The 15,582-nt window shown below is 43.9% G+C and overlaps 1 protein-coding gene across 3 annotated transcripts in view; it reads right to left on the reverse strand.

Annotated features, from left to right (window-relative positions):
* MBOAT1 (membrane bound O-acyltransferase domain containing 1) overlaps window positions 1–15,582 on the reverse strand; it is a 113,626-nt gene that overhangs the window by 44,092 nt on the left and 53,952 nt on the right. The window contains exons 4-5 of one of the 3 annotated variants that reach the window (XM_019523386.1): window positions 5,883–5,978; window positions 2,552–2,563 (exon numbers count right to left, since the gene is read on the reverse strand). The exons of 1 other annotated variant lie outside the window; for it this stretch is intronic. In XM_019523386.1, coding sequence (XP_019378931.1) covers window positions 2,552–2,563; window positions 5,883–5,978 — 108 coding nt within the window. The remainder of the gene's footprint in view (window positions 1–2,551; window positions 2,564–5,882; window positions 5,979–15,582) is intronic. One more of the 3 variants, XM_019523396.1, reaches the window with a different exon arrangement.

The following is a 15,582-nucleotide window of genomic DNA, read 5'->3' on the forward strand; positions in this document are numbered from 1 at the left end:
CTCCAACCAGAACATTCATACTGCTTTCATCCTGTCCCAACCAGCATGGGAACACCACTTTTACAGGAGGTTAAAAATACTGCAGAGGAAGTCGCCAAAGCTAAGACACAGTGACACGCTGGGAATACCAGTAGACCATTTTGAATAATAGTCAGAAAACCTCTGAGGTCTAATTAGATCTGCCTACCACATTAGTTAAAATATTTTTAAACATGATTTAAACATGTTCATGCAAACACACTTTGCAACCAGCCTGCCTCATTAGTACAGCCAAGAGGAACAAGTCATGTTATAATCAGTATACTCCTGGCTTTTCCAAGGGATTAGGTACAGTGCTCTAGAAAAATAAAATCGATCAAACAAACTGAGCCCAATTTGTTCTAGGTAATACTACTGAACAGTCTAGCCCGCCATATCTAAAAACAGTTCCACTGACAGTTTCACTAACTGTGTGGTTGTTGGCAAAACATGTAATGTGGACCAGCATTAACAAACATTTTTTTTAAGTTGTCTACTTCATCTTGGAATTGAAGTAAAAATCTCACACAGGCAAGTTCTCTTGTTTAATTGTCCAGATTCCTTGACTTTATTACCATGCCAGAAATAATGCAATCTGCAGTAATCTGTTACTTCTGTTTTCAGTGTAAGCCTGAAAATCCTGAAGCATGCACGTGAAAATACAGGGCTGAGTTTTTCATACATCAATTGGTTTCCAGTTTGTTTCATGAGTGAAAGCCGAAGTCATTTTTAAGTTTAAAAAAAAAAAAAAAAAATCAGAACCATTCTAAACAACTGCAAGTCACAGCTTTCATGAGATAATTATTTCTTCATTATTCCTTGCAGTCAAAGGTAGCTTTCTTTCAGAAAAAAGTTTTTTCCTAGAGACGTTTCATAAGATATTAATGGGTTATAAAGCTTTCCAATTCTAATTCACTGGTTTGAATTTATGCAGGCTGGTAGATAACACCTGATGGCTCTTAGACAATTAATGTGTAATCAGAAAGTGATCTCAGTCAAGGCCCATGAAGATATATACTTAGCATGCTGTCAAGCAATAAATGGATTTACAGAAGAAACTATTTTTTTCCCTTACAGAAGAGAAACATATTAGCAGAGTAATTTCTTTTATTAATATAACCCATTCTGTGCCTGGTCTGTGCGTAAAGGACTTCAGTCCCCAGAGTTACCTGCCCTGAAGTTACACTTGGAAAAGAAATAAATTTGATTTCATCCATTCTAGAGGGGGAAAAAAGCAAGTTTACTCTAGGGAGTGTTTACTGTTTCTGTACTTTGTTTTAATATGGTACACCAATAAGAAAATACTGCAGAATCAGTTTCCATCAAGTATATTTTCTGTGTAAAAATTGGCTATTGTACCTCTGCGGCTATCTTTTGTGCTTGACACAAAACCACTGGGAGGGGGAAAAAAAAAAACAGAGTATTAAGCATCAGAAGTCAAGCCTTTGACTTATGACACTCACTGCTAAAAACCTTCTTAAAAGGCTTTTCTAGAATTTAAATTTGATTGTGTTCATTTTTAAAGTGGCTTGCTAAGCAAGCTGTTGATCCCTTTCAAATATAGCTAGTGCTGATTAAATGTTTTGCTCCAATGGTCTTAGAAAATGAAGCCCCGATTAACCTACAGAGCAGTAAAGCAGAGTTAAAGCAAAAGATTTTGCACATCAGCCAGCCAGTGCACCTCATATTAGGAAAGGAACATTACACCTTAAGGATAAGAGGGTAGTTCAGCTCCAAACTAATCCAACCACTGGCTTTTCCGCCAAGACTCCACATAATAGTACCTATTACTGCCCATTTTAATGGTGATTTTTTAATTTCTTCTGATGGGAATGGCACCAAGGTAGCCAACATTTCACATAAAATCTGTATGGTACTCCCTGGCCTTCATTAGACATTCTTTAAATAGTACTGATTTTTGGTCATACACTGGGTAAATTCCAAAATGTAATCAACCAGTGAAAGACTGCATGAACCTACTTGAGCAAAGAACTCAAGCACTTACATAACAATGTATAAAGACCCACTGATCCAATCAGTTATGTGCACAAAATTAGCCATAGGCTTAAGTGGTTTGATTAGGATCCATGTCCTTCCCTATTTTCCAGACCTAAAGGTCCTGAACCTACGAAGTTCATTGGCTAGCAAGGTCAAGCCATCCCAGTTCCTATAAACAACTGCACACAAGAAAATTAAGTGGGTAGTATGACATCTGGCCCCTTTTATCTTCTCAGCCTTAATGACCCGGTATGGTACCCACTTACAGTTATGTTGAAAGGGTACCACCTCTCAACCTGTGTCATAAGCAAGACTTACTACACAGAAGGATAACATAAGGCTCTGCTACCATGGCCCTTTAGAAAGCATCACATTCACTTGATTTTTTTAAACTTGCTCACCTCTGCTAATAGGTGTAATATTATATAGCATTAATATTACTATATTGACAGTCATGTCTATGACCCTAAAGACGATAATGTAATATTAGTATTACCATTGTTATAAAGTATTTAAGAAACCCAAAACAACTCACCAGCATAATCCTCTTAGCAAAAAGAAGAAGAAGAAAAAGAAAAAGAAATCAGGATAAAAAAAGAAATAAATAATCCTAAAAATCCTAACAAAAGTAATTCAATACAAATGTTTACATCTTTCAAAAAAAAAAAAAGTAAACAAAACTGAAGGTAAAACACTGCATTCAGCTATTTAAAATAATTAAAATCCAAAAGGTGTTTACTAAAACTAACAATTGTTACTGAAAAGTTGTTTTCATGATTTCATTTTTTTAAACTTAAAAACTTAGACTTTTCAACCAGGATGAGCAAATGCCATGACTTTTAATTTTTCATCAACAGCAACAAAAAATGTTTATTAAGATACCACAACCAGCTCTATTGTTGTCTTCATGGTGTGAAGCAGTGTCCCAACTTTATTTTTGGTCTCCTTGGGGAACATCTACACAAGACTTTTAAGGCACATTAAAGCACGTCTCGACATGTGCGTGCCCTTAATATACTTTAAAAATGGTGAGGTTGGGCTAATTGCACCTAAATTTGATACCTGCAAATGCAGGTATTAGATTTTGGCATGAATAGTTAAAGCACATTAACACTGTGTGTGGACTGCTTTGGGACTAACTTCAGTCCCAAGTCAGTCCAAACACAATGTTAATGCGCTTTAAGGCCTGTACGTGTAGACGCCTGCTTAAACCCATTTAATGTGCATTAAATTTAGGCGCACTTAAATGCTCATGTATACATGCCCTAGAGGAATTAACATAGTCACTATTAGAAAACTAATGGTTGCTATCCCTGTCTTTGAAGAGATTAATTACAATGATTAGGGACCTACTAAAATCAGGGTGGCTGCTCCCTGATTTCACATACAGAATGCAGGGTCCAACTGCCATTTTATGGGAGGAGTACAGCGCCTCCCCCAACACATGATTGGCCAAGGGGCTCTTGGGGGTCCTGCCACTTACCACCAATTGGCTGGGAGGGCTGCCTGTTGTATTGCCCTGCCCCTTGTCACCAATTGGAGAGGGATAGTGCCACATGACAAGCAGTCCTCACATCCATTCAGCAGCAAGGAGTAGGGGTGGCAGCCATCTTGCCAGCAGCCCTTTAAGTGGGCAGGCCCCCCGCCACTTCCCTCCTGAGCAGGCTGCCATAGTACCCTGAGGATTACTGGCTCCCTCTGGGGATCCAGCATTTTATTTTCAGTAAGTCTTCGCACGCTCCTCCCAGCAAATTTCACAGGCATGCCAGATTTATTGGGCAATACCAGATTTCGCAAAAATCATGATTTTGGTAGGTCCCTAACAATGATATAAAATTAGATGCATTATTTTCTATTTTAAGACATAAAATGGACTTGAAAGTTACCAATTGTCCTTCCACAGGTATTTCCTGCTCCGAAAATAGGAAAAAAAACAAAACAAAACAGAACAAAACATACCTACCCATTATTATGGGATCAAAAATGCATTGCAAGTGTAAGTTAAAAGATGGTGAATGCAAAAATCAGGCATCCGTACATTTTGGTAGAAACACCCTGAATACCTTCATTTAAAATGACAAGCCAAATAGTAAAACTGGAAGGCTGAGAATATTAGAATTAGAAGACAGATGCTTCTTTGCTGTCACATAGACTGCACTCCAAGAAAACACTTTCTGGTGTCTAGCTGCTAGAAAATCCTGTGACCCAAGGTAAAAAACTAACAGAGTTTGTTTACCTGCTTATTCTTCAGATTTCAAAAACAAAACATGTATTTTATGTCTATTTTCTAAGGTAGGGACCCTTCAACATAGCTTTACAATTGCTCAGTGATCTGTTTAAAGCTTGAAGCCCAGAAGAGGATGATTATCCTAGATTATCTGAGCTAGCTACAGTCGTATCATCATCTTCAGTCTAAGCATTAATGAGAGCAACCCTTTGGCATCAAGAGCACATACAATAGCCCTGAATCCATGAAGGACAACCGCCTCTCCAATGAAATTTAATTACATTTCCTCTGAGTAGATCTACCATGCATTACAGTGTATTTGGATATACATTATGAACAATGTTCTTTGACATACATACTTCTATAACATTCCAATCCCATTTACCTATTTGTTTTGTCATGTTCAGTGTCAGTATGCTCATATGTAATTTAAAAAAACATAAGAAAATCTTACAAAATTAAGTTTCTCTGAATACATGAACACATTTCCCCTCTTAAAGCCCAAGTGTCTCAAAGCCTTCTAGACCAGGAGACTAAATACATCTAAAGGAATAAAGACACATTCACAGAAATAGCCTGTGTTTATATTTTTATGCCTCCGCTGAAACTAAGACCCAGAAAAGGCACCTGCAGCATACTAAATAGACTGTAATAGTCATGTTCTGCCTCCCTCATAAAAAAAAAGATTGTTTATATCTAATAGAAAATGAATGACTATGCTTTTCTTTTTAATGCAGCAAATTTCTGCGTTCCAAGAAGTAAGATTAATAGCAAGAGCTAACATCTGTAATGATTTAGTCACTCTTCTGATACAGGATATCACAACTTTTGTAAGGCCCCTTTTACTGTTTTGGTGCCAGCAAATTGTTCCCAGCACACAGATTCCACAGTAGAACCAAGTTCTATGTGGACAAGACTGAGAAAAGAAAAAGAAAGCATACAAAGGTAGACTATTTAAATTATATTCCCAGTTAATTAAATTAACTGCCCCAGTTAAAGGGGAAAAACAACTTAATGACAATGCAGGCTTAAATGCAGCTAAAGTTTACCTCATTTATATCTACTTCAGTTACTTTTACATGTGCTAAGAGACCCATCCTCCCACGCCCAAGCAAGTTTTACTGGAGGAAAGGAAAACCTATGTGCGACCAAGCTTCCCAGATTGGAAGAAGAGATCCCTGGGGTAACCCAAAAGCAGAGAAGCCAAAAGAGAAAAGAGAAGGCCTGGGCTTTTTAAGCAATAGTGGCAACCCTCTCTTACTGGAGAAGGAATAAGGAAAGTAGCAGTCTACCCAAACAATCAGAATAGGCTTCATGAGCTAGTAGTAAAGCCCTGGCTCACTGCTTCATTGGGAGTAGCAGATGGCTCAACCCTTCTCCTCTAGTGAAACAATCCAGGGATCCAAACATCCTCCAAAGAGCAACTCCACAGCCTAGGGATTCTCTCCCCCAACCCCAGAACAGATAGGCACTGTAGGATTGTGCAGTGATTATTCTGAAAAAAAATCCTTTTTTGAAAGTATAAGCAAACAAAACTGCAGAAATACACTTGAATATCCTGGCACACTTCTAAAATGTACTGAAGTAAGAGCCTAAACAACTCTAATAATAAATAACAGCATTCAGCTTAAATACTCACCCAGAGAAATCTGTAGTAAGAATACCATAATGGAATATGCATAGTCGGCTAATGTGGCACAATGTGAGGTATCCTATGGCTACAGCAAAGGAATACCTAAAAACGTGTCATAAAAAACAAATTAGTTAGCAGCACAAGTTTCGGCAGATATGTGTGTCAACCTCAGATAAGCAACAACAACAAAAGCAAAGTAAATTTTTAGCTATTGGGATGGTTACAAGTCTTCTACCTTATGTTAAATGTTCTATATAAATTTTTCAGAAGTAACTGGTGATTCCAAGTGCCCAACCTGAGACACTATAAAAATAACTGATTTGTTTTAAGGGCAGATGCTGAACATTTCATGAAAGTCAGACAGATGTCTCAGTTGAGCACCCAAAAATTGAGAGCTCCAGAACTAGTCACTTTTTAAAATTTTGGCCTAAAAATAAAGTTTTAGAAACCAAATAAGTTTTAAATGCACACTGTTCAGATTATTCAGTCTCTTTTCCTTTCTATAAATACATATAAATGTGTACACACACACAAACCCTCCCCTGATTTACTTGAAATTCTAGTACTTCAGGTTTATAAACAACAGAGAGAAAGGACACAATAGCTGTATACTTTTGTCCAATAACACTTGAAAGACTATTCCTTTCAGCTTTTGATGATGAAATATGTTGTTATTCCAAGTTCTTCACATAGGACATACTCCTTAACTATGACTTGAAAAACTTCTTTGCAGTTTCTCCAGGGCAAGTGTAAAATCAGGTCATGAAGGCAGGTTGAGTGGCACTCAGCTTCCTGATGTTCCAAAGGTTTGAGGAGTACAGGACAAAACAGTGATCCTCAAACCCTATTGCTTCCTTTCCCTATCCCAATTTCACCCTGTGCATGATGCAAACAAAGATAAGGCAGGGATGACAGTCTAGAGAGAGACTCAATGCAGAGGAGGCCTAGAAGACCAACAGAACCAAGCAAACAGCTGATGCACCAGAATGAGAAATACAGCACATGACCCTTGTAGCCAGACCAGAGGCCATCAATGTCCAAGCATCAGAACAAATGAGCCAAGAAGAATCCAAGACCACAGGGACCAAGCAGGAAGCAAACCGATGGAAAAATCAAGGCCTTTGCACCAAAAGAAGAGTGGCAGAAGGTGATCAGTAAAAGACAAGGCAAGCTGAGACTGGCCAATGTGAAGTTGGAGCCACTAGCACCAAGTCAGCTTCATAGCAGGGGACAAAATAGAAGATAAAATAGCAGAAGTGGCCTGTGAGTTGGTGAAAATGGGCCAGGCCTTTGTCACTGGGTGGGAAGACCTTTTAAGAGAGATGGGCCATCTGTGACTAATTAGTTGCTACCTAGATGACAGCAATGGGTTTAAAGTCAGGGATCAAAGTGATAGCTTGCAGGTCACTTGATCTACACACGAGCAAACAGCTCAGTCAGGGAGATAAACATGAAGAAAGTGGAAGGACACCTGCAAGAGACACAGGGTTAGAGGAATGTCCTGATGTGGTGCCTTAGTGACAGGAGAGATCTGGCTAGGCACAATGGGATGGGGTGGGTAATGAAATGGGAGGTGGAAAGGAATTGGGGGTGGGTTGGAGTGGTGAAATGAAGTCAGCCAGACACTGAAGGATGAAATAAAAAGAAAAAAGAGGAAGTAAATTAAAGAAGGTCTATGTGGCAAGCTTAGGGCCACATCTCAAGTCAGCTCGCCCACCTGTCTACATAGGGCAGTCCGCCCAGTCTCTCCTGCCACAATGTTGCTGTTACAATAAACTGCTGGTAAATGCGGGAGATTGCCTATTATCTACCCTGATGCCAAGGGGCACTATCCACAGCATCAAACTTTCCCTACACCGTGGCCCATGTCTCTATGATGGCATCATAAGTTCTTAATGACTCCAGCCCCATACTAAACCCTATTAGACTCTAGTCTGGACCCCAACTAGATCCCTACTGATCAGGCAGCCTCAATCCCTGCCATCACTCAGGACAGGAAGCTCCCTAGACCTTCCCTCTCAGGTGTGGCTCTCCTCTGGGACCATGGGCCACACCGGCCCTGGCCCACCTCCAGGCCAGTCGAAACCCCAGGCCCCCGGCTCTAGGCGTCCCTCATGGTGGGTACTCCAGCCCCTTTTGACCATCCTGGTCCTGGCCCCAGCACTGACCAGTTGAGGGTTTTGTCTAGGCTCTCGCACTGCTCGCCCACTCTCTTATATGGGTCTGCCTTCTTGGGCCCTACTACGGGGTTACCCACCCAGTTGTGGGGGCTGGGGTTTTGAGGCACCCCTCCTCACCTTTCACCAGGGAGGTAACTTGTCTGGCATTTCTTAGGGACTCCCTTGCCACAGGGAGCCCCCCCAGGCCACTCTTCCCTAGCAGGATGCAGTTTCAGGTCATGTCCAGAACCAGGAGCCTCCCCAGTCCATCCCCTTAGCTCCTGCCCTTACCTCCAGGATGTTCCACACCACAAGGGAGCTGGATGGTGCTGCTCCCTCGGCTGCAAGCAGCTAACTGCTGACTCTGCCCGGCTGGCCTTTGTTTGAAAATGGCCGCCCTCATCAGACACTTGATGGCTGTCTGCCTGCCTCAGTCATTAAAGTGGCAAGCACCAAAGATGCACTGCCACAGTCTCATTGTAACAGGGTAGCTCTCATGGCCGGGCACCAGGCTGGTCCACCTCCCTGTTTGGGCAGTCTGCCCTCCTACACTTGCCTGCCACACCTTGATGTAAACAATAGGTTACTTAGTTTTAAGCAGGAGGCTGCCCATTTTAAAGCCCAATGCCAAGGGCATTATCCATGGCTCCGTACCGTCCCTACACCATGGACCATGACTTGCAGATGGTATCCATATTGCACAATGCCTCACACCAACCCATGCTCCAGAGTCTCACTGGGACACTCATTCCACCCTGGGGCATGTTGACACTCTGCCACCACACCGTGTGTTCAACTACTCCTCCAGTCCCTTACTGGGCCACTATGACCTCTGGCCTAAACTAGGCCTCAGGCATCTTTGGATGTGCCTGGGCCTTTAATTCATGCCTGTGCCTTTAACTAATGACCCTCACTAGGACTTCCCTACATTAATTGTATCAGTCAGCTTCTGTGCAGCACTTTGGACTGTCTTCAGGTCCTGCTCTACACTGCTACTGGGTATAGCTATCCTGGTCAGCATCTGGTGCAGCCCTTCAGACCGTCTTAGGTCCTACTCTACACTGCTGCTGGCTGCCACTACTCTGAACGGCTTGTGTACAGCATTTCAGGCCATCTTTAGGCCCTACTCTACACCACCGCTAGGTCCCTATCACTCTGCTCAGCCCCTTTGCTGAAGTCTCTGTGCCTCAGGCATCTGGCGACTTACCTGGACCCTACTAGCCCTCACTGGACCTTTGGACCTCAGGTATCTGACAACTTACCTGGGCCCCACTAACTCAGCCTACAGCTGTGCAAGTCTCAGGCGTCTCTTGACATACCTGGACCCTTTGGGCAATATGCCCCTTTGGTCCTCAGGCATCTGTCAACTAACCCATGCCCCAGGCCCCATGCAATGGGCCTGGACTCCTGTTGCTTTTCTATTGGGGCATGCTCCCCTAAACTTTCCCCTTCATGGGGTAACCCACAAGACAGCAGGGGCTGAGGCTTTCTAGTGCCCCATACTCACCCTTCACTGGGGAGGCACAGGTGTGGCATTTTCTGGGAGCTGCCATGCCACAAGCAGCCCCACCACCCCATCCACCCCCAGCTGGGTGTAGTTTTAAGTCATGCCCAGGACTAGAAACCTCCTGCCATTCTCATAGTTCCTACCGTGTCCTCCAGATGTTTCTGAGCAGCAGCTCTACCCAGGCGATGTTCTGCCTCCAGCAGCTTGCAGCAACTGCTACTGGCTTTCATGCTCAAGCCTGCTATTATTGCTAACAGTTGAACTCTCTTCCCCAGTCAGGCAGTCTCCTGGTGCCCATGTGACTCCTGATTGGGGAGTGCCTCCACCTGCAAACTGCCTCTGCTGCCTACTCTTGCCCTTTTGAGTGGCAGGCACCCAAAGGTGCCCTGTCACATTCATGTTTTAATAAATTTGGATTTGGGCTTGGGTTGTGAGGGGTGCTGGTCATGCTTCCCAGGCTGGCTGGGGGGTGGGAGCAATGAAGGCAGGCGCTTCTGGGGGAGTTACCAGCTCACAGGGACCCAATCCAGCCCCCTACCTTGTTCCTCCCCACCCACCCCAGATCCCACTCCTGGACCCGTTCATGCCCTGTGACCTGACTAGCTAGCACGTGCTCCACAGGCTGCTTGCACAGTGTTCCACCCCTGGGGGCAGGAAGGTCACACCACCAGAGACAGGAAAAGGAGTTGGTGTAGTGCCAGAAGTGACCCCTGAACAGCAGAATTCAGGGGGTGGAACTTTGTCCACACAGAACAGGAAGGTGGGAAAGAGGACACTGCATCCTAGGATGCTGGAGAACTGCAACATGGGCAGCTCACCTGTGGGGAGTGGCCACACATTAATGGAACACGGGTTGGGTAAAACAAATCAGAGATACCCTGGGGCAGTCTAAAGTGTGCTTTAAACTAGTTTCAGATATTAATGTGTGGACAACCTAGGGCAAGGGTGGGAAAAAAATAGGCCTGCAGGCCAAATCTGGCTCACCAGGGCATTTTGTCCAGCCCACAGTGGGTCCCTTGGCCCCACCTGGCAGGCAGCACAGGCCATGGTGCTTGTGGCCTGTCCTGCCACCCCTAGATGTACAGCAGGATCTAGGGGTTAAGAGCTACAGCAGCTGCCTAAAATTAATGTGTAACAAGGCCTTAGGTCCCTGACTTACCTGCAGATGAGACTAATTGGGAATAGCTGAAGACAGGACTTGGCAATTAAGTTGCAGAGTTTCGCATCCATTACTTCCTCCCCTTCCTCCACAAGCAATATCCACACTCTGGGAATACAGTCTTTATACTGTTTTTCTTAACAGTCTCCTATACTATTTAGGCAGCAGCGGGCAACTGGCCTATGGGATCCAGTGTACTAAGTCTGTAGGAAGCAGCTTAGCCTCAAGCAAGCAGATGTTGGGAACATGTTTTGAGCCCTATCTTAAACATGAAACATTGTGGCATCATTTAAAGCTTCTTTTAATTTTGCTCAAATTAATTTGAACATGCTTTATCTGAACCACAAAACTGTTGTTAATAGTGATGAATGGCCCTGTTTCAACCTTCCCAGCCCTGCTAAGATTTTCAGCTTGTTCAGACATGATTTCAAACCAATGCTGATCAAAGCGTGACTCACTCTCTCCCTTCAATAGCCAACAGCATTCTGAAAAACTGGCTTTATTTGTGCTGCAACATATGCTATTTTTTTCCGTCCTGATTAATTGGCTTAACAGTAAAAAGTGAGAGTAAAAGCCTTTTACTTGAATTTATGCCCAATTCCTCTCATCCTTCTAGGCAGGCATGAATAAATATTGCATTTCTAACAGTAGGTTCAGTTTCTGCAGCTCTGTGCAGTGACCCAGAACACTGGTTCACTTTTTACTTTTCCCTAGAGGCAGATAACAGTCCTCATATAAGGAGAAATGAAGCACTTTTAAGCCCCTCCTCTCTCTAGTCTCATGACAAATTCTTGCAGACATTTGTCACGTTGGGTCTTCTTTTTAACAGCTGCATCAGGCTTCTGAGTTCTAGTCCTAGCTCCACTTATCTTGGGAACTTTGTAGAGTTAAATTTTCCAAATTTGCCTCTAGTTTTGTTGCTCTTCCCCACTCACTCCACAAAAGTCTCACTTCAGTGCTGCCTTTGCTCACTGCTGCTTGCCTCTGACCAAACAAAGTTGGTTCCCAACATGGCCTCTTCCTCTGTTCCTTTGCCTCCAGCCAAGGCTGATTACTACCTAGAAGAGTTGCAGCCTATAGCTGTAAATCTTTAGCAATAAGCAATATAAAAACCCTGTCCATTTTACTGCCTATCTGCAAACAAGTCCTATTGTTTTACTTATAAAGCAACTTGGTATAAATATGGATATAAGACTCATTGAAGAGAAGTCATCTCAGGAACTGACAGGGGAGACAGCTGTGTGTGCATTTGCCACCTTAGACTCTCAGGGCTAAATTAATTCTATATCCCTGCTAAGATGTCTTCAACTTAGTCTGTCCTTTCTCCAACCTAATACAACAAGATGCAATTCTATATACCAGCGTTTCCCAACCGGCATGCCATGGCACACTGGTGTGCCATGAGGCATTTGCAGGTGTGTCGCAGAATTTTGGCCTGGAGCCACACCCCCTGCTGGCTGGATGTCTGGAGCCACACCTACCTCCTGCTGCCACTGCAGACAGACAGAGACCGGGGACGTGGCTCCAGCCAGTGATTTTTATCCACTCGCTGTGTTCAGCTGCGCCACCCCAGTCCCCCCCAGCCTCTTTCCATGCCCAGCCGCTCACCGCCCACCCCCCAGCTCTGCAGTCAGTCAGCTGGTGTGCTAGGAGAGGCCCAGTAAGTGTGCCACTGAAACCAAAAGGTTGGGAAATGCTGCTATATACCCTGTGTGGACACTTAGGATGCCTATATATGAGCAGTGAGGCTGCTCCGATGCACTGTAATTAATAGAATTTGCTGGTGCGTGGTAATTACCACACTCCAGCAGACTCCAGCATTTCGTGCATCAGCATCCCTGCACTGAAAAACGGTGGTGGGGGAGCTTTAACTAAAGTTTATTTGACGAGCTCGCCTCCGCTGCCATTTTTCAGTACAGGGACACTGATTCATGAGACACTCTGGGTGCTTTAATTACAGTGGCTCTCAAGCCGCTCTAATTAAAGTGCCACCCCCACACTCAGGGAGTACATGTATAAACGTTCTTGTTCTCCTATACTTTCAATAAGAAGCTAGTGCACTCCCCCAGAGGCAAATGCTACTTTACCCGGCAGAATTTCACAACTCTCGCATTCATTTTAATGGAAACCACTTACACACCTCCAGAGACAGTTCCTCCTAATACCCAGAAGCCACATAACTTTCCATTTATTTCATCGGGGAGCTTTAACCTGTCCTAAGATGCATCCATCTAGTTGGAATTCCACTGCCTCCTGACTGTGCAATACAGACATCTTAGAAGGGGTTCTGAACTGAGCATGGAAGACAAGGATGACTGCACCTACATACATGATAGAAGACACTTCAACATAAATCTCCACCTCTCCATAAATAGCCTAGTGCCAGGGTAGATAAATTTTCTGGCTGTGGGCCAGAGTGACCCACGCTGGGTCAGGTGCAGATGAGTGGGCACAAGGTCTCTACCACCACTAGCATTCATCCCCATGGTAGTATGGGGTAAGCATCTAAAACTGCAACCCCCACCACCAAATGCCACAGAGGCTCCACATCTGCAGGCCAGACGAAGCCTAAGAGTCGTAGGTTGCTGAGCCCTGGCCCAGTAGTTCAAAGACTTCCCTTGAACATGGAAGATCTGAGCTGTCAGCCTCCCTTGATGGGTTAAGACCACCTCTTCTAAAGTGCTTCAGCCATCGAGCTATAGGCACCTTCCACCATTCTCCTACTGAAGTTAGCACTGGATAGCCAAAAGGGAAAGAGTCCCAAGTCCAGACGGCAGCTTCATTCAGTGGCCCAGGAAAGAGGGTCATTCCCTGGCAAGGGGCAAGTTAAGGGTTCTAGTCCCTGCTCCCACAATTGGTCATATCATTTTACCCAGTGACTACTTAATGCCAAATGTATCACTTAAGTTGATGGAAATCTGGAGTACTATGGCATTATTGTACATGTGGGCTTTATTCTTTTGAAAGAAAAGCTGGTACCATTGAGGTTTGCTACTGACAGTCTATCAAGTATTCTTTTCCTCTCTCCAAACCCTGGAACACAAGGTTAAGGATTCTAGATAATGTCTGCCAACAGTCCTTTCCTCCATGTAAAAGCAATGAGCATTGCCACTAGCAGGTTTTCCAAATAGTACAGTATGAACGTCTATTCTAACCCTATTGGGGGGAGGTTTCAAATCCTACTGGGAGGAGTTTTCAAGCAAGTAAAACAGCCTGTGAGGAAATATGACCTCTGCTTCAGTGCTGTTTACACAGTTCTTCCTATGGCTCTGTAATGCAACATGGACAAACAATACTGGAAGTAAGCGTTACTCAAGCCACAGTTAGGCTCCTTCTAGCTTGTTGTCCTTCTGCCCCCATGCCACCCTCCCTCTTGGCTCCCCAGTGGCCTGGCCTTTACAGAAGGGAGTCATAGTCCTCCCTGGCCCATGGTCTGGTGGTCAGAACACTCTCTGGTTATGGATGAAGATCAGGGTTTAAATCCCATCCCATGACCTTCCCATGTCCCAGGCAAGTGCCTTGGCTACAAGGCAAAAGCGGCCACCGTCTGCAAGCAGTGTCAAACAGTTGCTAGCAACAGTTTGCAGTCCATTATACTATCAGGAGTATGCACAGCGTTTTTACATTTCCACAATGAAATGGACTGGCAAACATTTATTTAATGGTGCAATGGAATCTGTCCTTGATCCCAAAAATTGCATCCTCTGGTGTGTATGACAGAACAAAGAATTCTGGGATCAGGAATCAGATCCCAACGACGCAATTACTACTTGCCCATGCAGAGAGGATCATGATCCCATGCTCCCCCTGAATCAGCTAATTAAAAGATGAGCCTGCGGCCCAACCTGAACTAAAGCAGTCCTGGGGCTTGGACTTGACAATTAGCTGAATTGGCTCCAGTGCAGTTCCAGAGCTGTGACCAACAATCACCTGTTTGGCAATCCCAACCCAGGGACCATACAGGCATCTAGAACCAGCTCTAGTTTGTTCCTACCATATGTGCAATGGAAACCAGCCACAAAAAATACTACACATTTTTTGTGGAATATTTTTGTGCCTGGTTTCCTCTATGGTCATGCCATTAATTCCTTGAACATGTAGCAGGGGTTACAGCACAATTAGCAGGCTAATCGTGTCTTAAGTGTAACATCTGGCAGGGCCCCAATTTTCAGCACAGCATAAATGGAGTTATAGGCACCTTCATGGCTGCAATGAATCACTTCTGAGCGTGCACAGTAGTACAAACTTAATCCTTTAAGAAACTTGGACCTTGTGGTATTATTCGGGCTGTTAAATGGGGTGAGGCAGAATGTTATTTTGTGACTTGGGCACCTTAAATGATGTCAGTGGCACTTAGACACCTTAGCAGCAAAGCAGAATTTTGCCCCCAAAGAGTCCTCACCTAATAATAAACAAAGAAAGCAACTGGGTTTTTAGGTATAACCTAATGTGAACATGGGTATTTAATTAACCCAGTATAACCTAACGTAAACATGGGTATTCAATTAAGCCAATAAAGGCAAGTTCAGTAATTTGCATGCAGAAAGAGTAAAGAAAGATGCACCGTTCATCGGCAATGTCGTGCCAACTGTTTATTGGCAATGTGGTGCCAATCTTCAAGAAGGGGAGGAAAGTGGATCCGGCTAACTATAGGCCCATCAGCTTGACTTCTATCCTGGGCAAGGTCTTAGAAAAGTTTATTAAAGAGGCCATCCTTAATGAACTGGCCAATGCCAACATGCTGAGGGATAGCCAGCACGGGTTAGTTGCAGGTAGGTCTTGCTTGATAAATCTCATTTCCTTCTATGACCAGGTGATCTATCACCTGGACAAGGGAGAAGAGATTGATGTCATATATCTTGACTTCAAAAAAGCCTTCGA

The sequence above is a fragment of the Gavialis gangeticus genome, unplaced genomic scaffold, assembly GCF_001723915.1.
Source record: "Gavialis gangeticus isolate Ggan-Ray unplaced genomic scaffold, GavGan_comp1, whole genome shotgun sequence".
NCBI classification, from domain to species: Eukaryota; Metazoa; Chordata; order Crocodylia; family Gavialidae; genus Gavialis; species Gavialis gangeticus.